Source organism: Crocuta crocuta, unplaced genomic scaffold (assembly GCF_008692635.1).
Source record: "Crocuta crocuta isolate KB4526 unplaced genomic scaffold, BGI_CrCroc_1.0 scaffold217, whole genome shotgun sequence".
Lineage (NCBI taxonomy): Eukaryota > Metazoa > Chordata > Mammalia > Carnivora > Hyaenidae > Crocuta > Crocuta crocuta.
Genome location: NW_027532208.1, coordinates 2,580,529 through 2,607,584, shown reverse-complemented (window position 1 = coordinate 2,607,584; position 27,056 = coordinate 2,580,529). Strand labels below are relative to the sequence as shown.

The window sequence follows — 27,056 nt, the reverse complement described above, 5'->3', positions numbered from 1 at the left end:
CCAGTGGTGCGCTCACCCCTGTTCGCCCGGGTCCAGCTCCTCCAGCCTCCAGGGAGATGTCTCCAGAGCTACGGGGACCTGGGGGGCTCGCGTGCCACGGGCTTCTGGGAAGCGACCTTGCCAAGGCAGCAGCTGGACCAAAGCAGAGCTTGGACCACTCGGCCTGGCCATAACCCTCTGGGAGATGGGACAGCTAGAGCTGAGGAAGGAGCTCTGTGGTGACAGGGACCCCAAGGCTAATGCCAGAGGCATGCTGTGTGCCTTCACGACCCTCTCACCACAAGACCTGGGGGACCAGCAGCTGCTGCCAGCCCACGTCATGGACTCAGAGGCTCCTGGGGACAGGGCAAGTGGAGACCAGAGGCTGGATGCCGGGCAGCCACGGGGCTCAGGCAAGTAGCGAGTCCTCTGTGAGTGATTCCTCACTGTCACAGGGGTAAGGACACACTGGCCTTGCTCAGATTTGGGGGCGGCTGGGTGGGGCACATACTGCTGGGCCAGGAGCACTTGTGGAAGCCTTCTTGGTGCCCCCATCACAGCCGAGACAACGGCACATGCCTTCCCCCTACGGCCCTGACCTGGGGCCTTACCCTTCTCTTGGTTAAGAAGGGCAGGGACCCGTCCAAAGCTAGGCTGATACATTCTGCCCCGCTGCTTCCTTGCCGTGGCTTCCGTGGCCGCATTCCTGGCCCTCCAGCACGTCTCCCTAAATTCCCTCCCCACTGCGAGCACAGGGGACCCCAAAGTTCTTCCCGATTTCTCTCAGCTCTGTCCTGAATCCCAGCCACGACCGAGTGGCCTCAGACCACCTCACCAGCACCAGGCAGGGCACTGCCACCCTGGATGGTCCGCTGCCGGGGTAAAACCCCAGACTGCTTTAGATGCTGCCCTTGCTATTACTGCCCGGTCCCTGCGCCTGCGCCCCTCACCTCTCTGACTCTGCAGTGACTTGGAGTGAGGCCAATGCAGGCTCCAGCCCCAGCTGTAGCTGTTGCTCGCGTGTAAACCACGCAAGTAATGGTACCTCCTAGGGTTATGGTGAAGGTTGAAGGAGATACGGTTGCCCCCTGAATGATGCAAGAGTCAGGGGCACCGACCCCACACAGGCAAAAATCCCCGTTTAACTTTCAACTCCCCCTGCCCCCCAGATCTTAAGTACACATCGCCTTCTGTTGACTGGAAACCTTACTCGTAATATAAGCAATTAACACAGCTTTTGTATGTTACGTGTAGCCTTACACGTACCGTAGTCTTACGGTAAAGTAAGCTAGAGAAAACGTCATGAAGAAAATCACGAGGCGGAGAAAATACATTTACAGTACGGCACCATGGAAAATCTGCATGTGAAGCAGACCTTGCCCAGTTCAAACCCGTGTCATTCAGAGTCAAGTGTAACGTTAAGAGTGCCCAATAAATGCTGGCTGATGGGACTACCGTTTGCCAATACGGTTCCTTCTACAGCTGAAATTCTCTCTGTTTGCAGTCCCTGTCTGAGGTCAGCCCTTATGAGCTCGGATCCCTGAACTACTGTGACAGTCCCTTCCCTGCCAAGTCACCGCCATCTGCCCACTGGGATGGCATTTTTCAATAGCACTTCCGCCCACGTCCCTCCCCTGCTTTCTGCAAACCCTCCCGTTCCCTCCCCCCTTCCGCCCTTGGAAGGTCCTTATATCTTGGCCTTAGGGCCCTTTCACAAATTGGTCCCAACCTGTCTCCTCCCCAACCAAATGAGCTATTGTTCCATCTCTGTGTCTGTGGCCTTCTCCGCCTCTCTAGTGCCCTCTTCTTTCCTGACGGCCCCCTTGTGAACTCCAGTTCCAGATGCTCCCCCCCCCCCCCTTCCTGGCCTCATCAGCCAGGGTGGACGCTGTGTGTTCATTTCACTCACTGGCTGTGTGACTCTGGTCAAGAGAATTGACCTCGGTGTCCCCATTAATGGAGACAATACAATAGGCTAACTAGACAAAGTCCTTAGGAGGGTGCCTGGCCCTTACTAAATTACAGAAAATGGCGGGTGCTGTTCTTAAAGAAAAATAAAACAAACCTCGTTGGAGGTTTCCTCTGCCTCAAAGAAACCCCTTCGGCTGGGGGTCAATGCCTTCCTTCTTGCCTGAACCCTGCTGTTCACTGACTGCCCAGGGCCCTGTCACTGCTCTACCCTTGGCACCTGCCAGGCCCACTGCCTGGAATTTCCTGCTGCCATGCTTCTCCATGGGGGAAATCTCACATCTCTGAGACCCCAGCTCTGGCCCTAGAAGGCTGTCCCCTGCACCTGCCTCGTGAGACGGTCCTACTGTGTTGCTGGGCCACCTTTGGGTCCCCATGTGCTTGGCCACAGCCCTGACCCCATTCGCCTACATCTGGAGTTGGTTTCTGGCAGCAAGGGGCTGGTCTTACTCTGCAGCGCAAGTACTCAGAAGGTAGGGGTGCACTGCCTGCCACAGCCACCCCCTGCCCAGGTGCCAGCAGGCCTCGCTAATACTGATGGAAATGCAGGTAGGTCTCTCTCCTCCTCTCCTTAGAGGTCTAGAATGACAAAACAGAAAGGCCTTTGGGGACCTTCTAGTCCAAATGCCTCATTTTACAGATGGGGAAACCAAAGCCAAGGACTTGCTGGAAGTCACAACCAGAAGGAATAGCCAGGTCTCCCGGATTGCTGACCCAGCCTCTCGACTCTGGCTGGCCTTGCTTAGGGCCCCCTTGCCTCCTACCTGAAGCAGTCTGCGTGCCAGTCAGCATTCAGGGCCTGGAGGTACTGGCCATCATAGATCCTCTGGCCGCAGCTCGCACACACGGGCAACTCACTTCCTGCAAAGTGGACAGGGGGTCAGGAACCATTCTTTGAAGGCCCAGCCTGCCCATCCCATCCCATGTGGACCTGCACATCACCATGTACACACATGCAGCACCCAGGCACCGTGCCTAGCAGAAGGCTAAAGGATGCAAGTCTGAGAGCCTTGCTGCGACTTTGGCCAAGTGGCTAAGCCGCGCTGGGCCTCAGTTTCCCCATCTGTAAACTGAAGAGGGGGATTGGATGTCCACTCTCCAGCAACAGCATCAACTTCTGCTATTGTCTGGTGAGGTCAGTAGGGAGAAAGAAAGCAGCGGGGTTTAGGGATAAGGCAGCAGGTGACACTCTTGTCATAGCCCCTTTCCTCCCCTGCTTGTCCAGGAAGAAGAAACTTCGAAGGGTAAGGACTGACAGGGCTGGGTTGGTGCATCCAGGGCTGAAGTCTCCGCAGGAGGAAAGGGGCAAGGAAGCCCAGAGCTGCTTCATTCATGCTTCAGCTGAGCCTTGGCTATGCCAGGGACTATGAGGGGTTGCTGGGGTTGAGAGCTGGGCACTGCCCAACACCTGCTCTGAGGATGCCTGGCACCTCCGTAAGCCGGCCACTAGGCATGCTTAGTCATCCTAGGGGCCTGGCATCCTTGGAGATGGGTGAGCCCTGGAGGATCCCCCAAGCCTGCCCCTCCCCATTGTACAGATGGAGAGACTGAGTCCTGGAGAGGGTGAGGCTTGCCTGGTCATACAGTTAGGTTCCCAGGCCACAGCCTGGCCTTCCATGAGGATTCAGGAACCTAAGACGGGGATGACAGTGAGGTGGGGTCTTGCCCCAAGTCGGCCTTCAACGGCTGGGGGCAGGGCTGGCAGGAGCCCTAGGGAAGGGTAGGCCTGGGGTGGGTTGGCATAAATGGGACCTGCATTGGACCAGGTGAGCCTAGGTGATGGCTGTTGGGGAAACCCAGGGAAGAGGACCCCATGGCGGGAGTCTTGGGGGTCTTCCTACCCTAACTGTCCTGCAACCCAATCCTTGGGCCCCGTGGTAAGGGGGAAAGGGGCTGAGAAGGAGGGTAGGATGAGAGTCACCCTTCCAGCCAAGACTGATGGCAGGCACTGGGTTTGGTGCAGAGAGAGGGGGTGGGGGCCTCCAGGATACTGTCGACGGTTCCCTGGAGGAGGCATATCTCTGCTCTGCCCATCGGGGCTCCCAACCACCAGTACGAGGGGGACAATTACCCAGCCCGCAATTGTCAACACGGGGAAACTTGAGGTCTGACACGTAGCGCCTGGCTCAAGGTCACGGAGCAGGGCGGGCAACTCGGACCCAGGGCTGCGGCTTCCCCAGCACCTCTTTCTTCCCGCCCGGGCTTAGACACAGGATAAGGGGTGGGCCCCAGTGCGAGCCCCGGGTGGGCAAGGCACGCGGATGGGGGCCGGGCGGGCAGCGCCTGGGACTCCTCCGGGGTGGTCGTCGGTAGGGGGATGGGGCTGGCGGGGATGAAAGAGAAGAGGGGCCCACCCCGGGCCGAGGAGGGGTAAACAGGGTGGGAGCGTGTCAGGGAGGGGCCTGCGGNCGGCGGCGCCCCGCCCCTTCCTTTCATTCATCTTCCTGAGAGCGCCAAGTGCGCGCTGGGCTCCGCGAGGCCGAGACCCGTAAGCCGAGAGCCGCGGCGTCGGAGGGGAAGCTGGGTGCGGCATCCTAGAGGGATGCAGAGGCCCAGGGAGGGGCCTCAGTTTCCCCGCGGAGAGCCTCTCTCACCCGAGCCGGCCGGAGGAGGCGGTGTGGACCCTGAGGACCGTGGCGGTCGCCTTGGGGACGGGCGCCGATCTGGTTTTGCAGTGAGGGCAGGCCCGGGAGGGGGAAGCCGGAAGCCCCGAGGGTCCATGTCTCAGGCCCTCACCGGTTAGGCAGGGGGCTAAAGGAGGAGGGTCTGGGGAGGAGTGAACCTCTGCCCGGCTGTGACAGATGTCTGGGGTTTGCTTTTCCCAACGCTGGAGACCTGGAGCTGGCGCCGCCCTGCCGGGGGTGAAGGAGGGGTCACCGCTGAAATAGGGTTGGGGCTGAGCGAAGTGGCCAGAGTAATTGGGCCGTTCTCAAAGCATAGGCCCTCAGTCCCGCACCGAAAAGGTGGATCGCGCTGCCTAGAAGCAGAGAATCTTTACAATACTGGGCCCAGTATTGGGCGACCCTTTCTTTCTTTAGCCGCACCCTCCCACTGCATCCCATTGCCAGAGGTGGTGAGTGGAGAGCTTGAGCAACATGCCCAGGGAGCAAAGGGCAGAGTTGCCCAGGCTTGNAGGAGGGTCAGAGAGGGAGACAGAATCTGAAACAGGCTCCAGGCTCTGAGCTACCAGTGCAGAACCTGATGCGGGGCTCGAACCCATGAACCATGAGATCATGACCTGAGCCGAAGTCGAACGCTTTACTGACTGGGCCACTCAGGCGCCCTGAAGCTGGGCTTTTAAAATACTTAATATTTAGATTGGTGGGAGAGGGCCAGTTAGCTGAGTGCTTTCAACAAAACTGATGTTCACAGAATGGACTCGCGGCTGCAAAAGATTCCTGAAAAGAAAGCAGAGACTGAAGATGATGCTAACACTTGTAAACCCGTGTACCCAGTGGAAACCAGTGACTGGCTCAACAGATCTGATGTATTCAATAGCATTGTTCATATAAGGTATTAAATCTTTTTTTTTTAACTGAAAACAGAGGGATTTTGTAATTTTGAATACTATAGTCGTTCAAATATTGTTTATCTCATCTTTATTTTTTAAGTTTATTTATTTGTTTATTTATTTGACAGAGACAGTGTGAGTGGGGAGGGGCAGAGAGAGAGAAGGAAAGAGAGAAAATCCCAAGCAAGATCCCAGCTGCCAGCACAGAGTTTGATGTGGGGCTTGAACTCACGGACCCATGAGATTGTGACCTGAGCTGAAACCAAGAATCAGACGCTAAACCGACCAAGCCATCTCATCTTTAGATGAGTTTAGATAACTCTATTTTTGCATTGGTTATGTAATGAGCATAGGTTACTTGTATAGTTAAGTATGGATAGACTTTGCAGGTGAATGTGTGTGTGTGTGTGTGTGTGTGTGTGTGTGTGTGTGTGTGTGTCAGGGAATAAATTAAGAGCTCTGGCTTGGATGTGTTATGTTTTAGGTGCCTGTATGCCATCCAAATGGCAAATATATATATGATGTTTGCTCAAAAATATTTTAAAAAAAATTTTAATGCTTATTTTTTATTTTTGAGAGAGAGAAAGGGGGAGAAAGAGTGGGGGAGCAGCAGAAAGAGAGGGAAACACAGAATCTGAAGCAGGTTCCAGGCTCTGAGCTGTCAGCACAGAGTCCGACGCGGGGCTCCACCCCACGAACCGTGAGATCATGACCTGAACTGAAGTTGGATACTTAGCCGACTGAGCCACCTAGGTGCCCCTCAAAAATATTTTACTTATGGGGTTCATGATAAAAATTTTCTAGATGAGGGGTCAGTAGCCTTGTGGGAAAGGCCATTTACTGCAGGTCAGTGATCAGGATTTGTCCAAACTTGCTAAATTGGTGCCTGGCTAAACACAAGTTGATGACAAACAAGACTCCTTGGGAACACTGTCACAGGATGAGCCCAAGCCCATCACCCAGGGCAAAGGCCAAAGCTTGGGCTGTCCTAGCTTAGGGACAAAAGGAGATTGGCATCACGGGATCCCTGTGGTCAGACTTCCTGTCCTGTCTTTGCACTGCAAGACATAAAGACCCAAGTGTCAACGTGGCACCTCAAACTTAACACGTCCAGGCCAGAGCTCTTAATTTATGCCTGGATCTGCTTTTCCATGGATGTTTCTCATCTCAATAAATGACACTACCATCATCTAGCGGTTCAGGCCAAACCTACAGGTGGCTTTCTCATTCTGTCCCCATGTTCCTTGCATTGGTCCATCAGCAAATGCTCTTGGCTTTCTGCACAAAATATATGCAGAATTCCACCGCTTCTCCCTCCTCCTTGGTCTAGCTGGGTGCACAATGCAGCAGCCCCTCCGTCGTGTCTTCCTATTACCCTTCGGAGCCCCTGAACATATTTCCTGCTTTTAAACCGAAAGCCCTTTCCTCCACCTTCACAGGACTGAGCCCCTGGCTACTTCTTTCCTTTTATTTCTTCTCCCCTTGCTCACTTTCTTTAACCACATGTACCTCTTCTGCTGGTCTAGCTTCCCAAGGATGTACTCATAGGGACTTTGGCTGGAGGTCAGGTGTCCCCAGCCATCCCCATAACCTAACATTCTTTGTCAGTTTCTTCTCTCTTGGCTTTTATTTAAAAAAATTTTTTTTTAAAATTTTTATGTTTATTATTAAGACCGAAATAGAGCATGAGTAGGGGAGGGGCAGAGAGAGAGGGAGACACAGAATCCGAAGCAAGATCCGGGCTCTGAGCTGTCAGCACAGAGCCCGATGCGGGGCTCGGACCCATGAACCATGAGATCGTGACCTGAGCCAAAGTTGGTCGCTTAACGAACTGAGCCACCCAGGCACCCCTCTTTTGGCTTTTATTTTTAAAAATATTTTTAACAAAACATTTTTAAAGTTTATTATTTTTTTTAGTAATCTCTGCACCCAATGTGGAGGTTGAACTCACAACCCCAAAATCAAGTGTCACATGCTCTTTGTGCTGAGCCAGCCAGGCACCCCTTTCCTGGCTTTTAATCCTCGTGGCACGGATTCACCTGACATTGGAAGTACTCCCTTATTTCTGGTTTCCTGGGCTGCCAGTAGCACACTGCCACAACCTCGGTGGCTTAAACCAACAGAAATTAATTTTTCTCATGGTGCTGGAGATCAGAAGTCCGAAATCAATTTCACTGAGCCCAAATCAAAGGCTGCACTTTGGAGGCTTTAAAGGAGAATCAGTTCCTTTTCTCTTCCAGCTTCTTCTTTTTTAAATTGCAGTAAAAAAAAAAAAAAACCCACATAATATACATTTACCATCATCACCATTTTTAAGTGTGCATTTTAGGAGTGCTAAGTTATTCACACTGTTGCGAAACAGGGCTCTAAAACTTTTATAAATCTGAAACTGTAACTGTTAAACAGCACTCCCACCCCCTCTGCCTCTCCCTGAGCCCCTGGGGGCCACCATTCTACTTTCTGTTGGGAAGAATTAGACTCCTTAAAAAAACTTTTTTTTAAAAAAATGTTTTACTTATTTTTGAGAGAGATTGAGACAGCGTGAGCAAGAGAGGGACAGAAAGAGAGGGAGACACAGAATCCAAAGACCGGCTCCAGGCCCTGAGCTGGCTGTCAGCATTGAGCCCAATGCGCACGGAGCCTGACGCAGGGCTCAAACCCATGAAACACGAGATCATGACCTGAGTCAAAGCCGGACGCTTAACCGACTGAGCCACTCAGGTGCTCCCAGAATTAGACTCCTTTAGATACATCATATAAGTGATCTCATACAGTATTTGTCTTGTGATAGGCTTATTTCATTTAGCATCATGCCGTCCAGGCTCATGAATAATATTCCATTGTGTAGACATACACATTTTTTAATCCACTCACCCGTTGATGGATGCTGGGGCTGCTTCCACCGCTTGGCTATTGTGAATAATGCCGCCATGATCACGTGTGTGCGATATTTGAGTCCCTGATTTCAGTTCTTTTGAAGATATATATATATGCAAATGCTGGATCATATGGTAGTTCTGTTTAAAAAACTTTTTTAATGTTTATTTTTGTGAGAGAGACAGAGCGTGAGCGGGTGAGGGACAGAGACAGAGGGAGACAGATTCCGAAGCAGGCTCCAGGCTCCGAGCTGTTAGCGCAGAGCCCAACGTGGGGCCCAAACCCACCAACCGTGAGATCATGACCCGAGCCAAAGTTGAACACTTAACAGACTGAGCTGCCCAGGTGCCCCTGTTTTTAAGGAATCTCCATACTGTTCTCCATAAGCAGCTACACGATTTTGCATTCCCGGCAGCGTACAGGGTTCCGGTTTCCCCACATCCACACCGACAGTGTTATTTTCTGCTTTTGTGATATAGCTGTCCTGATAGGTGTGAGGTGCTACTTCACTGGGTGATGATCAGAGATGTTGGGCCTCTTCTCATATGTTTGTTGACCATCTGTATATCATCCTTGGAGACATGTCTGTTCAAACTCCTTGCCCACTTTTAAGTCAGGTTATTTGATTTCTTTGTTGTTGAGTTGTACGAGTTCTTTATGTATGTGGAATATTGGACTCATACAGACCATTTGCAAACGTTTGCTGCACGTTGCGTTTTCAGTCCATTGACCGTGTGCTTTGATGCATAAAAGTCCTAAGTTTGATGTATTCCCATTTGTCTTTTTATTTTTTAATTTGTTTAGTTGCCTGTGCTCGTGGTATCATAGGGCATCACTGCCAAGTCCAACATCATGGAGGTTTGCCCTCTGTTTCTTCCAGGAGACACAGAGGTTTCACAGACATTTTGAGTCTCACATTTTGACACAGACATTTTGAGTCTCACACTTAAGTCTTTAAACTATTTTGAGTTAATTGTTGTATATAGTGAAAGATAACGGTCCAACTTCTTCTTCTGCATGCAAATATATAGTTTCCCCGGCACCATCTGTGGAAGAGACTGGCCTTTCTCCATTGAACGGTCTTGGCGTCATTGCCAAAGATCATTTGACCAAATATGTGAAGGTCTACTTCTGGGCTCTCTCTTCTATTCTCTTGGTCTCTATGTCTATTTTTATGTCAGCACCACACCCCTTGGATTACCATAGCTTTGTTACATGTTTTGAAATCAGGAAATGTTAGTCCCTCAATTTTGTTCTGTTTCAAAATTGTTTTTGCCGTTTGGGGTCCCTTGAGATTTCATAGGACTTTTGGATCCTGTTTTCTATTTCTATAAAAGATGCCATTGGGATTTTCATAGGGATTGCATTGAATCTGGAGGTGGCTTTGGATAGTATTGTCATTTTAGGATTAAAGTAAATCTTTCAGGTGTGCCTGGGTGGCTCAGGCAGTTAAGCATCCGACTTTGACTCAGCTCATGATCTCACAGCTCATGAATTCGAGCCCTGCATCAGGCTCTATGCTGTCAGCTCAGAGCCTGGAGCCTGCTTCAGATTCAGTGTCTCCCCCTCTCTCTCTGCTCCTTCCCAGCTCGTGCGCGCTCTCTCTCTCTCAAAAATAAATATTTTTTTAAAAAGTAAGTCTTTCAATCAATGAATATGGTATCTTTCCATATATTTGTTTCATCTTCAATTTCTTTCAGCCATGTTTTATAATTTTCAATGTATAAGTCTTACACCTCCTTAGTTAAATTTATTCCTAAATATTTTAATTTTTTTCTGATGTTATTGTACATGAAGTTGTTTTCTAGTGTCCTTTTTGGGTTGTTCATTGTTAGTGTATGGAAACACAACTTTTTAAAAAAATATTTGTTTATTTTTGAGAGAGAGAGAGCTTGAGTTGGGGAGAGGAGCAGAGAGAGAGAGAGAGAGGGAGACAGGGGATCTGAAGTGGGTTCCATGCTGTCAGCACAGAGACCGTTGTGGGGCTCGAACCCACAGACTGTGAGATCATGACCTGAGCCAAAGTCAGATGCTTAACCAACTGAGCCACCCAGGTGCCCTACAACTGACTTATTTTTAAAATTATTTTTTGTTTTTCTGGTTTTATCAGCAACTGATTTTTTGTGTGTGTGTCAAGTTTGTATCCTGCAACTTTACTAAATTCATTTATTAAAAGCTTGTGTGTGTGTGTGTGTGTGTGTGTGTGTGTGTAATGTTTAGGGTTTTCTACATATAAGATCNTTTTTTTTTTTTTTTTTTTACAATTTGGATGCCTTTTATTTCTTTTCCTTGCCTAATTGTTCTGGGTAGGACTTCCAGTATTATGTTAAATAGAATTGATGAGTGGGGACGTCCTTGTTATATTCCTGATCTTAGAGGGAAAACCTTCAGTCTTTCACCACTGAGCATAATGTTGTGGGCTTGTCATAATGACCTTTATTATATTGAGTTAGTTTTCTTATGTTCCTAGTTTGTCAAGTAGTTTTTATCATGAAAGGGTGTTGAATCTTGTTAAATGCTTTTTCTGCATCAATTGAGATGATTATGTGATTTTTGTCCTTTAGTTCATTAATGTGGCATGTTGTATATATTTTTATTTTTAATATATTTTTTAATGTTTACTTATTTAAAAAAATTTTATATGTTTTTATTTATTTCTGAGAGAGAGAGAGACAGCACGAGCAGGGGGAGGGTCAGAGAGAGAGGGAGGCACAGAATCTGAAACAGTCTCCAGGCTCTGAGCTGGCTGTCAGCACAGAGCCCGACACAGGGCTCGAACCCATGAACTGTGAGGTCATGACGTGAGCCAAAGTTGGACGCTTAACTGACTGAGCCACCCAGGCGCTCCTATTTATTTATTTATTTATTCATTCATTTATTTATTTAGAGAGCATGAATGAAGGAAGGGCAGAGAGAGAGAGGGAGAGAGAGAATCCCAAGCTAGGTCTGCGCTGTAAGCATAAAGCCCGATGTGGGGCCCCATTCCATGAAATGAGATCATGACCTGAGCTGAAATCAAGAGTCAGATGCCCAACCAACTGAGTCACCCAGGGACCCCAATGTGATGTATTATATTGATCGATTACTGTATGTTGAACTATCCTTGCATTCCAGAAATAAATCCCACTTGGTTCTTAGTATGTGATCCTCTTAATATGTTATTATATTCACTTTGGTAGTATTTTGTTGAGGATTTTTGTGTCAGTATTCATCAGGAATATTGGTCTGTAGTTTTCTCTTCTTTCCCATGAAAATCAATCAATAAATCAATTAAAATTTCCAGCTACTTTGAGGCATAATTGGTATAATATATATATTTGGATTATATAATGTGATGTTTTGATCTCACAACTGTGAGATCATAACCTGAGCCGAAATCAAGAGTTAGACACTCAATTGATTGAGTCACTCAGGTGTTCCCTCCCTTTAGTATTTCTTAAAAAAATTTTTTTCAATGCTTATTTATTTCTAGAGAGAGAGAGAGACAGAGCATGAGCACAGGAGGGGCAGAGAGAGAGGGAAACACAGAATCTGAAGCATGCTCCAGGCTTTGAGCTGTCAGCATAGAGCCCGATGCAGGGCTTGAACTCATGAACTGTGAGATCATGACCTGAGCCGAAGTCAGACGCCCAACCGACTGAGCCACCCAGGTGCCCCTAGCATTTCTTATAAGTCAGATCGGAGATGATTACCTTTCTCGGGTTTTTGTTTGGGAAAACCTTGATCTCTCCTTCAATTCTGAAGGACAGTTTTGCAGGATATAGTATTTTTAGTTGAGAGTTTTGTTTTGTTCCCCCCTCCCCACCCAATTCCTTGAATATGTTATTCCATTGTCTCTTGGTCTGCAAAGCTTCTGCTGAGAAATCTGATGATAGTCTAATAGAGGCTCCCTTTTATATGGTGGGTCACTGTTCTCATACTGCTTTCAAAATTCTTTCTTTGACTTTTTGATAATTTGATTATCATGTATCTTATTTGGGCTCTTTTAGACATCATGGATCTGCATGTTCATTTCCCTCTCCAGATTTAGGGCTTCTCTCTGTCACTGTTTCTTTAAAAAAGCTTCCTGCCTCTTTCTCATTCTCTGCGCTTTCTGGGACTCCCATTATGTGTATTTTGATTCATCTGATGATGTCTCCTAAGTCACACAGGCTTTCTTCACTTTTTTCATGTTTTTTGTTGTTGTTTCTTTAACTGGATGATTTCAAATGACTTGTCTTCAAGGTTACCGACTCCTGTGTATGACTCAGTCTCCTGTTGAAGCTCTCCGTTACATTTTCCCATGGGGTCCTTGTATTCTTCTGCTGTGGAATTTCTGTTTGGTTCTTTTCAGTGGTTTCTATTTGTTTGTTAAACTTCTAGTTTTGTTCATGTATTATTCTCCTGATTTGGTTTAGTTGCTGATCAGTGTTTTTTACAGGTCACTGAGCTTCTTTTTCTTGCATTCTCTGTCAAGTAGTTCATGGCTCTCCATTTCTTTAGAGTTGACTCCTGGAGCTTTCTTAGTTTCCTTTGGTGGTATCATGTTTACCTGATTCTTCCTGATATATGTAGCTTGCATGGGAATCTTGACATGGAAGGAGCAGACATCTCTTCCAGTCTCTACAGACTCATGCAGTAGCTAAAGACCTTTTCCTGCCGGGTCCTTGGATTTATGGGTCTGCCTCTGAGATTGTGTCCTAGTGCAACTGGAGCTGGGTCCCACGTGTTGGGCCCACAGTGGGGTCTGCAGTTGGCCTGTTACCAAGGACACGGATGGGTGTGGCTCCTGATGGGCCCCTGAATGTACTTCCGTTGTGATACCAGGGTGGTCCTCAGGTGGGCAGGACTGCTTCCAGGCTGTGGTACAGTGGGAACCAGAACCAAGTCATGGAACTGTTTTAGGGACTACAGTCGGGCCTGAGGCCAGCAGGCCTGTCACCGGGGTCTGGATGGGCATTGCTCCTCCTGGATTCCTTGGAGGAGGGGCTGGTGCCAGGATCCCAGAGAAGCGGGATGGCGCCCGGTCCACAGCCCGGTGGGGCCTCTACGGGTCTGCAGCTGGCACCACAGTTGATGGGCCTGCTGCCAGTGTGTGGATCTACCTTCTAAATTTTAAAAAAATGTTTATTTACTTATGATTTCTTTTAACATTCATCTATTTTTGAGAGAGAGACAGCACAAGCAGGGGAGGGGCAGAGAGAGGAGACAGAATCAGAAACAGCCTCCAGGCTCTGAGCTGTCAGCACAGAGCCCGACATGGGGCTCGAACCCACGAACCACGAGATCATCACCTGAGCAGAAGTCGGACGCTCAACTGACTGAGCCACGCAGGTGCTCCTGGGACACTTGTGATGGCATTTAGGGCCAACCAGGGTAATGTCTCCACCTCATGATTCTTCACTGAATCACATCTGCAAAGGCTCTTTTTCCATATAAGGTGAATGTCATGGGCTGAATTAAATCAGCAAAGTTGATATGTTGAAGTCCTACCCCCAATACCTCGTAATGTGACTGCATTTGGAGATAGAGCCTTTAAAGAGGCAATGAGGTTGAAATGAGGTCATTAGAATGGGCCAATCTGACTAGCGTCCTTATGGGAGGAGGCGATCAGGGACAGGTAGGCCCGAGCGGAGACGACCTGAAGACACAAGGAGGAGAACAGGTGAGGAGAGAGGTCTCAGAAGCCAGCCCTGCTGGCACCTTGATCTTAGACTTCCGGTTTCCAGAACTGTGAGAAAATACATTTCTTTTTTTTTTTTTTTTTAAATGTTTTATTTATTTCTAGGAGAGAGAGAGAGAGAGACAGCATGAGCAGGGGAGGGTCAGAGAGAGAGGGAGTCACAAACTGAAACAGGCTCCAGGCTCTGAGCTGGCAGTCAGCACAGAGCCCGACGCGGGGCTCGAACCCACGAACCGCGAGATCATGACCTAAGCGAAAGTCGGACGCTTAACCGACTAAGCCACCCAGGCGCCCCGAGAAAATACATTTCTGTTGTTGAAGCCACTTAGTCTGTAGTTCTCGGCCATGGCAGCCCAAGCAAACGAGAGCGGTTATATTCACAAGGGTCCAGGGATTAGGACCTGGATATCTTTGGGGCTATGATCAGCCTAACACATTCACTTACCATCTTTCTGCCCGAGTGTATATCTAATAAAAGCAGGGAGTTTGTAATTTGTATTTTGTTCTTTTTTTTTTTTTTTAAGTTTATGGGTTTATTTTTTGAGAAAGAGCGCAATCGGGGGAAGGGCAGAGAGAGAGGAAGAGACAGAGAATCCCAAGCAGGCTCCGTGCTGTCAGCACAGAGCCCAATCAATGCAGGGGCTCGATCTCACGAACCATTAGATCATGACCTGAGCCGAATTCAAGAGTCGGACACTTCACCGACTGAGCCACTCAGGTGCCCCTGTGTTTTGTTCTTAAAACAGTGTTTAAGGGGCGCCTGGGTGGCTCAGTCTGTTAAGTGTCCAACTTCGGCTCAGGTCATGATCTCACGATCTGTGGGTTCGAGCCCCACCTCGGGCTCTGTGCTGACAGCTCAGAGTCCGAAACCTGCTTTGGATTCTGTGTTTCCCTCTCTTTCTGCCCCTACACGGCTCGTGCTCTGGCTCTCTCTCGCTCTCTCTCTCAAAAATAAATAAAGAAACTATAAAAACAAAACAACCAGCGTTCATCCTCAGGGAATTGACATGCTGGTATGCAGAGTCAGGTAGTGTACAAAAGAAGTGAAATACGTCGTGTCACGTGGTGACGGGTGCTCTGGAGAAAAGGGGACCTGTGGGGGGGTGGGTACAGTCTAATGTTAGAAAGGGAGACTGAAAAGGACCTTCTGAGAAGGTGATATTGGGGTCACTGAGGGAGGTGAGGGAGCCAAGCACGTTGATAGCAGAGGGAAGAATGCTCCAGGCAGTAGAGACAGCAGATGCAGAGGGCGCAGGGCGGGGATGGTGGGGGGTGGTGCATGGCCTGGCAGGGGGCCAGGTAGCAGGATGTCCAGTCAGCACAGCTGGTACAACTCCAGTAGGGGCTCCTCGGCCATCTGAGGCCTCTGGCTTGGGCCCTGAGTAAGACGGGAGCTATGGCCGGATTTTGAGCATGTGCATGACCTGACCTGACTTAACATTTTTTTTGTTGTTGTTTTTTAATTTTTTAAAATGTTTTTTATTTATTTCTGAGAGAGAGAGAAACAGAGACAGTGTGAGCAGGGGAGGGTCAGAGAGAGAGGGAGATACAGAATCAGAAACAGGCTCCAGGCTCTGAGCTGTCAGCACAGAGCCCGATGCGAGGCTCGAACCCACGAACCGTGAGATCATGACCTGAGCCGAAGTCAGGCGCTTAACCAACTGAGCCACCCAGGTGCCCCCTGACTTAACGTTTTAAAAGTACTGTTTTGGCTGCTGCGTGGAGAGAAGGCTAAGGGAAGGCTGGGGGAGCGTTGGGAGCCAGTTAGGAAGCTGTGCCGGTAATCCGGGCAGGAGCTCCCGGTGGAGCAGGGTGCCAGCCCTGGAGGCAGTGAGGAGTGGCTGGACTCTGGGTGTCTTCCCACGGTAGTGCTGCGGGGTTTGCCAGGGAGTCTGCCGTGGGGCGTGAGGACAGAGGGGTCCCCGATGGCCCCGAAGCCGCCGGCCTGACTAGCAGAGGGCCACCAGCGCCGCTGTGTGCGGGGGCAGGCGAGGCGGGAGGAGAGCAGGTTTTGGAAGGTGGGGGGAGACCGTGCTACATGGGGGTGTCCACGAGACTTCCAGGCGGATGTGTTAAGAGTTGGATACGTTAACCCGGAGCCCAGGGGAGGGGTCTAGGCTGAAGGCGTCACTCTGGGAGTCGCCAGTGCAGAGGTGGCATTTAAAGCCACGAACTATGAGAAACCAAAGCAGGGAGACTGCAGGGAGACTAACTTTTTTAAAAAGTTATTTACTTATTTATTCGGTGGGGGGAGGGGGGGAGGAGTCCCAAGCAGGCTCCACACCCAGAGCAGAGTCTGATGCGGGGCTCCAACCCACAAACAACGAGACCATGACCTGAGCCGAAATCAAGAGTGGGACACCCAGGAGCCCCAGCAAGGGATATTTTTGTTGAGTGAGTGAGTCTCCTTCATCACTACTCTTGGGCGAGCTGTGTCATCCCTCCCGGACTGTCACAGCAGTCCCTTTGTGGGTCTCCATAAACCCACCCCTCCCTCCTCCCTCTCCCTCCCCCCAGGCGCTCCAGCTGTCCTGACCCTCCTCCCTGTTCTTCCTGCTAAATTGCTTTTTGCGCTTCTCTGTCCTCTGGGAGGATCACACCACCGCCCTCTCTTTCCATCCGGCCTCCTCCTGGCCCTGCGCAGGTCTTTGCAGACAAATGCACAGACACTCACACCCCCGACAGACAGCTCCCTCACCACCCTTCTGACTTAGGGGTGTGCCCACCGGCCACGGGCTTGGCTCTCAGGAGGACGGCTTGGCTCTCAGGAGGACGGATGGAGGCGTGAAGCCATGTGGGCCGCAGATGTGGAATCGGTGGTTTGGGGAAGGGATTCTGGAACTTAACATGAAGGGCGAGCTCTAAGAAGGAGTTGTGGGCTCCAGGTGGGCGTGTCCCCGTGGACCATGTGGGTGACCAGCTTTTCCTTTGAGGGGATGCTTCAGAGGGAAACAGTCTTCTGGTTTCTCTTGGGTGGGGCCATTTCTCCCCTGTCTGTGTGGCTGTTCATCAAGGCCAAGGGTTTGGTCTGGACAGAGGGTCATTTTTGTTTCCTCCACCCCTTTGGCTATACCCTCAGCATCTGGAAGCCACCCACTGGGCCCTGTGCTCTAGCTCTTGGGCCTAAGGGGGAGGCCTAGGGAAGGTGTGGCTGGGTGGGTGAGCCACCTCCTCAGGGGAGGCCTCCGGGACTGGGCATATGTGGGGCCAGCTGGCCCTGCTGCTCCTACACAGGGGCTCTATTATTAAATGACAGATTGAACTCGGAGAAGGATTGATCTGCCAGGAGCCAAGGGCAGGTGATTTTGGTAAATAGCACCCCCGCCCCAAATACACCTTGAAGAGTACAAGTTCCCTTCCGTCCCTGGAGCAGATGAGATACCTTTTCCTTCCCAAGGTTTTCATTTTATGAGTCTTTTCTGAAGCAGTTAATTCGCTTTTCTTATTTAAATGAAAAAAAAATGTGTTTCATCCAGAGTTATACCCAAGTGACTAAAACGAATTTTCTGCTGGGGATATAACTTCCCAGATCAGTGGAAAAAAAAATTTTTTTTTAGTCAACCACACAAATAAAACCAAGCGCACATCAACAATCAAAAATAATCCCCAAATATCCAGGACAAAAAATAAAATATTTATTGATCTATCACAGCGAGACACAAAGAGATGGGCGGGGGAGGGGTGGGAAATGCTCTGAAATTCTGTGGCTCCAGGGAGGGGTCGGGGTTACAGTACTGCATGGGGGGGGCCAGATTGGGGAGGAGATTCCTGCTGCCCCAGCTGGCACGGCTCCTCACACCCGGGGTGCTCAGGCCCCATCGTGGGGGGGTGGGGTGAGGGGGGGTGGAGGCAGGGCACAGGCCGCCAGGACNGTCCCAGAGATGGGGAATAGGTGGGGGGCGAGGGGACCGAGAGGCCATTATGACCGAATCCAGCTTGAGGCTTTTCGTGCTTGGGTACCAACTGGACCGCAGCCGAGGTTGGGGGAGAGGTTCTGGTGGGCAGGGGGCGAGGGGGCTGCCCAGGAAGTGTCTGCACCATCTTCAGAAGAGCCCCGGGGAGGGGGTTCCCGAGGGGCTGCCCTTCCCTCCTCCCTCCCCCCAGGAAGATGATAGCACCAGCATGTAGCACCAAGTTCCCCTGGAGATGGAGAGTGTGTGGAGGGGAGCTCCTGGGTGGGAAGGGGGTGGGGGCAGGGGGCTGAGCCCACCCGCCCCTGGCCTCTGAAGTAGGGGGCTTCCTGGGGCCCACCTGGCCACCACTCTTGTGTCCTTGCTTTGTGGATTTCCAAGGCCACCCAGCCTGGCCTGTCCCCTCCCACGGTGGGGACAGGGGGAAGGGGAATGGGGAAGGGGTCACAAGGGGTTTACATTCTCCACCAAGCAGTAGCACCAACGTTGATGAGGTCGTGAGTCAGGGGTCCTGGGAAGCTCACTTTCTCTTCCGGCCACAGGATTTCCCCAGGCAGGCCCCACCTGGGCGGGAGGAGGCACACATGACGGCCCGGCCCTTTCTGGGTCCTTCCTGCTCAAGCCCCTGCCCACTCGGACCAGCTCCGAGCTGTTCTTACACCCCCATCACTGACATGGGGAACAGAGGCTCCAAAGCCAAGAAGAGCTGGGTCACCACCTCCTGCTGAAGCTCTGAGCCATCCCATTGCTCAAGCTCCTTGCAGGCAGGTGGGTGGGAGCGGGGACGGTGACGCAAACGAGGCTCAGAGAGGGGAAGGGACCTGGCCTGGACAAGGTCTCTATCTTCCGACTCCACTGATTTGGGAAGCCTTTATGGAGCAGCTCTGAGCGGCCCCCAGAAGGGAAAGGAGGAGGTGAAGGGAGGGCTGACGGAGTCTGGAGATGGCCCTCCTAGGGAGAGAGTGCATCAGATAAACTGAGGCTCAGAGAAGGGGAGAGCTTGCAGTGGCTGAGCTGGGACACACACTCAGGACTCCTGCCCCCTCCAGAGGACGTTCTGATGGGCAAACCTGGCTTTAAGCCCTGGAGGCACCGCTGTCTGGCAGGAGGGCTTGGAGCCCGACCTGGCTCCTTACCGCCACCTGGTGGCAGCGAATGGCCCCGTGGGACCGGGACAGGCTTCTTTCTGTGACGCTCATCCAAGGGGTTTAGAAAGCAGTGTGACAGGGCCATAGGCATCAAGGAGTGCCTGACTGAGAGCTGGGTCCCCTGTCCAGGCGTCAGGCGGTCTTGCCTCTGCCTCCCCCTGCCCTGGCCTCAGCTGCCCTCTCTGTGTAGTGGGGATGCAAGGGAATCCACAGCCTGAGCAGACAGGGGAGCGGAGTGGGGCTTCTTCGGGTCTCCTTTGGGCACTGCTGGGAGGAGCCTTTGGGGGTGCTGATCATTACCGCCCCCTACACTCCCAGAGGCACGCCTGTATCTTTGAGCAAGGCTGTGGCTCTGGGCCAGGTAGTGGCTCTGTACACCCTGCCCAACTAGGGGCCCCTTGGGTCCTCCACCCACTCCTCAAATTCCCTGACTCCAGGGTCCGTTGTCCTGCTTATTCTCTCTTCCCTTCCCTGTTCCTCCGAGTTCTTCCCTTCCCCACATCCCTGCTCTTTCCCTTGGCTCCTCCGGGTGGGGCTTGGGGTGAGCCTGGGGAGGTCCCGGGCCCACTCTTAGCTCTGAGTGTCTGTATCAGAGGTAGATGCAGGGATGGGGGGGGTGAGGCATTGGCTCCCCCAGCCTCTCCATACCCTGCTAGGTCTATAGGTCTAGTCCAAATGTGCTCCCCTCTCCCAGGCTGATGGGCCCCAGCCCTCTGCCTCTGTCTGCCCCTCCCCACCCTGCCCTCTCCCCAGGGGCCGAGTCTCTATGCACCTTGGTACCCTAGGGCTCCCAGGGCCCCTCCATAGGGCTTGGGAGGTTTGCCTGTGGAGGGGAGGGGGGCTTGGGGAGGGGGCCAGACTTTCCCACCTCTCTCAGAACCGCCGCCATGGACCAGGCCTCCACCCTGTCACAGGAGGTTCTGAAGGCCTTCCTGCCCCCGGCCAGGGCCCAACCCCTGCTCTCCAGTCATGCCTCTTGTGGATGGCATCCTGCCTGTGGAGGTCTGAGCAGCTAGGAGGTCACCCCTGCCCCGAGTCAGAGCCTGGCCACACAGACTGGTCCATCTAACATGGCTTTGGCCTCCCTGACCACCTGCTTGAGCGGACCTCGTTTCTCCCCTTACACACTTCCTTTCCTTTTCTCCGGGAGCTTGTCCGTCTCTCTAGTTACACCAGAGATGGGGAGTGGGGACGGGGGTCGGCCAGGTCTCGGTCTCACTCCTGGTGTCCCACCAGGTGCCAGGCTGGGAGTCCCCAGGGATGGGATCCTTGTCCCCACCTACATCCCAGGGCTGAGTTTTCTTGGCATCGGAGGGCCAGCCCAGGGCCGTGGCACCATAGCACTGTACCCCCACTCCATGAAAGTAGCTCAGGGCCCCCCCTTATTGCAGACTCACCACCAATTCCCAGGGCCCCAACTCCGCCACCTGTGGGGCAGGAAGAGGGGCTGTGTGTCCGCTTCCCGGGAGCCTGCCAAGCCCTCCCGGGGAAGCGTGGGCCCCGCCCAAGAGGGCCAGGTTCTGGGCCTGGGTGCCAGGCTCCTGGGGCTCTGCCTCACTCTGTGTGACCTCGGGCGAGTCCCTTGCACTGTCTGAACCTCAGTTTGCCTCATCCGGAACACGGGTCTTTGGAAAAACTGATGCTCCCTGGCCCTTGCAAGGGAGGTGGGGAGGTATGAGGGGAGGCCCTGCCTCGTGTGACTTCCTGTGATGGAGGTCATGGGAAGGGGGGGCTACCCCCTGGGGCCCGGCCCAGCCCTTCTGAGCAGATGGAGTGGGGGAGTTCAGGGGAAGGGACCCGGGGACAGGGAGGCTGGTGTACCTGGGTAAATGGGAGACAGTCCGAAGCCAGGTCTTGCTGCAGCTCCTGTGGGAGGGGTTTGGGGTTGGTGTGGGGCAGGCCCTGCCCCAGCCCTTCGCTTACTGCCCCTCCCCTCTGCCCAGGACCACCTCCTCCCCCTGCGCGCCCCCCACCAATGGACCGGCTTTCCTTACAAGCCTTGTCTCCAGCCCCATAGCCCCAGCTCATCAGCCTCGTGTCTGTGGCCCACAGTGTACCCCTGCCCCTGAGGCCTGGGCGTTGCCCTTCCTGGACTATCCTCTCTCTCTCTCTCTCTCTCTCTCTCTTCCATGTCTTTGTGCTGGATGCAGCTCTAGGAATCCCCTCCTGCTAGCCAGACAGGCCCCCTCTAGGCCCTGGGCAGAGCTGAGGATTTCAGAGAGAGAAGGCCCCTGCCTCCAACTGGGAACGGCCTGGTGGCTCCTAGGACACTTCCAAGGCCAGTGGCACCTGAAGGTGGACAGGGGTTAGGACCACACACAGTTTAAGGGGCGCTGAACATCCTCTTTGGGTTCTGGGGGCAGGGACAGGCCTTCAGGACTGCTGTGAGCAGGACTGAGGCCCGAGTTAGGAAGAGGCCAGGGGGTTAGGAAGGGGCGGAGGGGGGCGAGGCAGCCTGCCACCTGGGCAGAGGGAGGGCAGGAGGGGGCAACTCACCGTACTTGGCCGCTTTAGCAGCTGCAGCTGGGGACACACCTGGGGAGACGCAGGGCACGCGGGCTCAGGAGCAGCACCGCCCTCCCAGAGTCATGTCCCCTCCTGTCCCGCTCGCCCACTTACCCCCTGCCTGCCGACTCACCGCCCTGCCGCCCTCCCTTATCCAGCCCTCTTCCCAAGCCTTTAGTAAGCTCTTCCTGCGCGTCCAGGCTGGAGCGCATAGGACGAGATTCAGGCCGGCTTGGATAGGGGGACAGAGCGGCGACCCACGAAAGAGTGAAATGTCAACACGAGGCACACCCCATGCATGCTCTGATTCCTGAGGAGCCACTCACCTCCAAAGCCCCCAACCCCTGGGATGACTCCCACAGCTCCGAGACCCCCGACTCCTAGGGCTCCGACTCCCCCGAGGCCTGTGGAGAGAGCTGCGTGTTCAAATCCCGCTGGTGGGACTAGTTGGGCTGTCTGCAGACAGTGGGGTTCTCATCCTCGGACCCAGGTGGAGCCTGAGCTCCCGGGGCCTCGGAGGGCACAGGGGGGCCAGGGTGTGGGCTGGGCCCTGGGAGACGATGCCCCGGACGGCCCCGGGGGGCAGGTCAGGGACTCTGCATGTCAGAGGCGCCTCCCCCTGAGACCCCAGGGCCTGGGGCACCCCCGCCTCCACCCAACGCTCACCAAACTGGGCAGCTTTGGCGGCAGCCTTGGCGGCGGCCGCTGAGACATCAGGTCCGGCTCCTGGGGACACAGGAGGAGCTCAGAGGGAGGGACTCCCCCCAGTCAGTCTTCCTCCCTGCCCTGCCTGTCCTGGGCTTCCGACTCACCTACCACACCGCCTGGGACACCTGCTCCGCCAAGAGCCCCCACCCCTCTGGCTCCTGTAGGGAGAGGATGGAAAGTCAGCACCCCCGTTTCTGCAGGGTGAGGTCTCCCTGCCCCGGGGAATGCTAGGCAAAGCAGACAGGGGGCCAAAGTCACGTGACCCAGTGGAAGGCGCCTCGGTCAGAGTCCTGGCTCTGTCCTGACCCATCGGGCAAGGGGAGGACCCTTTGAGCCTTGGCCCACCCATTTCTCCTTCCCAGACAGCTGGCGCTGGGAACCATGGGTGGCCATGGTGGTGGAAGACTCCAGAAGACTCATCTCAGGTTCTGACAGCCCTGTGTTCGAATTCCACTTTCTCGCTATGGCCGTTGCCTCTCTGACCTCCAGAGCCCCACCTCCCTAACAGGGATGATGATCCCTACCCCACTCACGCTACAGGTGTTTGGGAAGCGAACATATTCTGAGTTCTGAGCCTCTGTCCTTCATGGAGCTGCTGCGTATGGCCACTTAATGCTTTATGCCACGGTCACGGTCCTCTGTGCTTTGCACATGGTAGCCTGCTTATTATTCATTGCAACAGTACAGGTGGGAACTACTGTCCTCCCCATTGTGCAGATGAGAAAATTGAGGCATGGCAGAGGCTAAGCAGCGTCCTCAGGTTTCCACAGGCAAGAAATGGCCTGGGAGACAGAGCCCTTAACTGCTTTGTTTCCCTGGCAACGTCTGTTAGACTCGGGCGGGCCAGCAGCCGACAAGGAACAGGAGAGGGGCCTGTGGGTCACCAGGCCCATGGTGGGGGGGGCTGGGGGCTGAGGAAGCCGGGATTTTCCGAGGTGGAAACTGGCCCCACGTGGACTGGCCGGAGCCGGTTGGCAGAGGCCAGGAATGCGGGGGCCCTGGCCTTGGGTCCCACAAAACCGTCAGGGCCAGAAGGCCCTGAGGGACCGTGGTCTTCACCAAGGAAGTGCCACCGGGAGGTTTGGAAATGTGAGGGGGTTTTGAATTGTCCCAGAGCTAGAAGCATGATAGGCACAGAGCGGGCAGAAGCCAACTCTGCTAAACCATCATTAATGTGTCCTAGAAACTGCCTTCTTCCACCCTGACCATCCCAGCCCTGCGCTGTAGGCTCCAGACTCTGGGCCCTGGCCCCACGGGGGAGAGATAGGTGACTAGGTGTTCTCAGGGCTGGTGGCGCAGCAAGCAAGCCCCGCATGGGGGGGTGCGGGCGACTCACCAAATTTGGCTGCTTTAGCTGCCGCCAGGGCTCCAGGTACTGAGGGGAAAAGGAAAAGAGGGCTGGTCAGCAGCTGAGCTCTGCGCCCAGAAGTTCTGCCTCCTCCAGGGAGCCCTCCCTGACTTTCTCAGCCTTCATGGCTCCTTCTCAGAGCTCTGGAACAGAGACTCCCAGCCAGGAGCTCACCCTGCCAGGTACAGAGCTCCACTATCTAATGGTGCCACTGCCCGTCTGGTCTGGGGCTGCTTGGAGGATGAACTGTGCCTCCTCCTTCCATCTGCCCCTTCCATCTTCCTCCAGGCACAGTGCGATCTGCCTGAGGCTGGATGCACAGCAGGGACTAGGTGAAGAACTGGAGGTCCTAGTGGCCCTCTGCCCATAGTGCACTGCTGAAAGGGAGCCGGACTGGCCCACTCGTGCCCTCTGACCCCAGGGACCTCCACCTTCCTTCCGTGGGCTGTGGGCTACTTTTCAGTGTGGAACCCCATCATTCCTCTACTGAGCAGGCAGAAACTGAAATCTAGCAGCCTGGGGCACCCCCTTTGCCTGACCTGCCCCCCCCATCTGTTACCCCAGTCATTTCTGACTGCTCAGGAGAACCTAATGGAGAATTTACTATGATCCCCTGAGTGAGGCTGCTGGGAATGTATGGGCAGGAAGAGGTCTCCCTCTTCCGAGCTCAGGGGGCAGTTTCTGCCCAGCCCCTAGAAGTCTCCTCACCTGCACCGGCTCCAAAGCCAGGAACGCCGACACCAGCTCCAAAGCCAGGAACGCCGACACCAACTCCAAAGCCAGGAACGCCGACAGGAAGCCCGGCTGCAGCCCCTGGGGGTGATGTGTAGGGGTGCGGCGGCTGCAGGCAGGGAGCATGCGCCCCTGGGGGCATCCCGCCCGGGGAGCCGAGTCGGGGCCCATGCAGAGGTCCCCTTGCGCTTAACCTGCCCTCTATACTGCTACCGAGAATGGTCTTCCTAAAACTCCCACTGACCGCCAAGTCCAGCCCCTCCCAGGCTGGCGTTCAGGGCTGCACGGTGGCTGCAGACACCACCGTCCTTTCTAGACTATTCTCTTGCTCCTTCTGTCTTGGGTGAACTCGCTCCTGACAACCATCTGCAACAGATGCCACCAGCACCCACGTGTCACATAGAAGGACAGGAAACTCTGAGGTCACTTCACTAGTGTGGGACGCAGGACTTGAACCCAGGTCTCCCTCATGCTCAGTCTATGCTTCCAGCCCCTCGGGTGCTGAGGCTGCATATTGTGGGGCCCAGCGCAGGCTTGGGTCCCATGGGGCCAGCCCGAGGCTCGCAGGGGTGAGGAGAGGAAGGGGGTAGGGCACTCACGGTACTGGGCTTTGGCGGCTGCTTTAGCAGCGGCTTTGGCTGCATCTGGGGCCCCTGCTCCTGCAGGGGGAGGGAGGGGGGTCAGGGATGGCACCCATGAGGATTCAGAGGCCCCTCAGGCCCACTTCCTCAGGTGGCTCACCTATAACACCGCCGGGACCAATGCCAATGCCGGGCGCCACGCCGGGCACCACGCCGGGCGCCACGCCGGGCGCCACGCCGGGCCCCACGCCAATACCAGGGCCTAACCCTGCAAGAGTGATGAGTTCATTCTTAACCAAGTCCTGACCAAGGAGGACAGAGCTGCAGGCTGGGAGTCAAGAGCCTTTGAGATCTTGTCGCAGCCGGGACGCAGGCTTGCTGCGTGACCTTGGACAAGTTACTCTCCCTTGATGGGCCTCAGTTTCCTCATTCCTAAAATGAGACATGTGCAGGATCAGGAGCTCTTAACCTTGGGAGGACCCCTTTGAGACTTTCGAGGGTGACGGAGGCAGTTACACAGTAAAGGGAAGTCTGCAAGACAGGTAGACCTGGCTTCAAAGCTCAGCTCCACCGCCATTTAGCTGTGTGAATGTGGACGTGTTACTTAGGCTCTCAGAACCTCAGTCTCCACATCTGTCAAATGGGAACGGGAGTACCAACTTCATAAAGTCGGCGTAAGGATTCCCTCCACAAATAGCAGCTTTGCAAAAAAAAAAGGGGGTCGCTTGCCATATGTGAGTTTGGGGATCAACAGCCCCGAAGTTGAAATGCTCTCTGGCCTAGACAGTGCTAAGTTTTGTGACCTGAACCTTGATATCTGCAGGCTCCTAAAGCCAAGGCGTACCATCCCTCACCCCTGCATGGGACTCTAAAGGGGCTGCTGGGGTTTGGCATATTCAGGAAGGTGATGGTGCCCGGGGCGGTCAGGTCAGGGTGGCCCTCAGATGCCGCGAGAGATGGAGAGCCTTGTCAGGGAGGTCAAGAAGGGTGGGGGTCCAACGAGCCCAGCATGAGGTCCAGAGCGATGCAGGCCCCAGCTGGACTCGGAGGTGGCAAGGGCTTTGGGCAGGATGGGGAGCCTGGTCCTGGAGGGCTGGCCAGGGTCCCCTCTCACTCTGCCTTCCTGATCAGAACTCCACCCGCACCCCTAAAAGTGGTCAGATAAGCCAGAGCTCGTTAGAATGCCCAGGACGTGACACCCCGAGGGGACTTGCCTCCTGAGGGGGCGGGGCAGCCAGACCCCAGAACAGGGAGGGTGTGAGAGCAGGGCTCCCGAATGGGGGTTTGGGAGCACAATGGGGGGGGGGGTTGAGGGGGACACTTACCAAACTGGGCGGCTTTGGCTGCGGCTTTGGCGGCTGCGGCAGCTGGGGTACCTACTCCTGGAGACAAGAGTGGGGAGCGGGGTTGGTCCCTGGCACCCTTCCCCACATCCTCCCTCCCCTCCCCCATTCTGGAAAGACCACCCATAGGGAAATGCCCCCTCTCCCAGCAGACCCTCCCCACTCTGCCTCTTCACCCCTGCAGACAGAGAGAGAAGCGTATGGGGCCGGCCTGTGTTCCAGGCCTGCTCTGAGGATGGCCCGCTAATCAACTTGGGTACGTCCCTTCCCTGAGAAGTGGCCCTGGAACTGTGACATTCTAGTCCTGCCTACGGCAGACGGGAACCCAGAGCTAATGGGTCGAAGCACAGCCTTCCTCTAGAAGGCTCATGCAGCTCTCTGCTGATGGTGGTGGTAAATAAAAAAAAAAAAAAATTCCCAATTGGGCCTGTACCCAAAACTGGAGGAAACAGCCCGTTTCTTGGGGGAAACTCAGAAGGGAGATTTTCTCCCAGAAAGAAGGCACGCAGAAGAGAAGTCTGGTGGGGAAAAGCAACCGAGGACGTCTGTAACTTAATCGCCTTATGTAGCTGTTCGTCTCTCTTTGGCCTCTGACTGGCGGGGGAGAGTGAACACGGAGGAGCCCAAGGGAGGTATAGACCCTCCCACCTGATCAGGAACCGGAAAGGCCACTGGACTAAAGGAGGCCACCCAACCGCCAGGCGGATGACGGCTGACTTCCTGAGCCTCCCCAGCAAGCTAGGGTCCCATGGAGGGTCTTCTCCCCAAAGTAGGGGAAATGGC

General features: G+C 53.8%; 1 protein-coding gene across 1 annotated transcript in view; it reads right to left on the bottom strand.

Moving 5' to 3' along the window:
* Positions 1-17,875: 17,875 nt before the first annotated feature.
* Positions 17,876-27,056, bottom strand: part of ELN (elastin) — a 31,714-nt gene continuing 22,533 nt past the window's right edge. Inside the window, exons 23-34 of the mRNA XM_077777912.1 lie at positions 26,256-26,312; positions 25,091-25,198; positions 24,949-25,008; positions 24,326-24,430; positions 23,606-23,644; positions 22,374-22,427; positions 22,228-22,287; positions 21,888-21,965; positions 21,553-21,591; positions 20,878-20,922; positions 20,454-20,483; positions 17,876-18,472 (exon numbers count right to left, since the gene is read on the bottom strand). Coding sequence (XP_077634038.1) covers positions 18,429-18,472; positions 20,454-20,483; positions 20,878-20,922; positions 21,553-21,591; positions 21,888-21,965; positions 22,228-22,287; positions 22,374-22,427; positions 23,606-23,644; positions 24,326-24,430; positions 24,949-25,008; positions 25,091-25,198; positions 26,256-26,312 — 719 coding nt within the window. The 3' untranslated portion in view covers positions 17,876-18,428. The remainder of the gene's footprint in view (positions 18,473-20,453; positions 20,484-20,877; positions 20,923-21,552; positions 21,592-21,887; positions 21,966-22,227; positions 22,288-22,373; positions 22,428-23,605; positions 23,645-24,325; positions 24,431-24,948; positions 25,009-25,090; positions 25,199-26,255; positions 26,313-27,056) is intronic.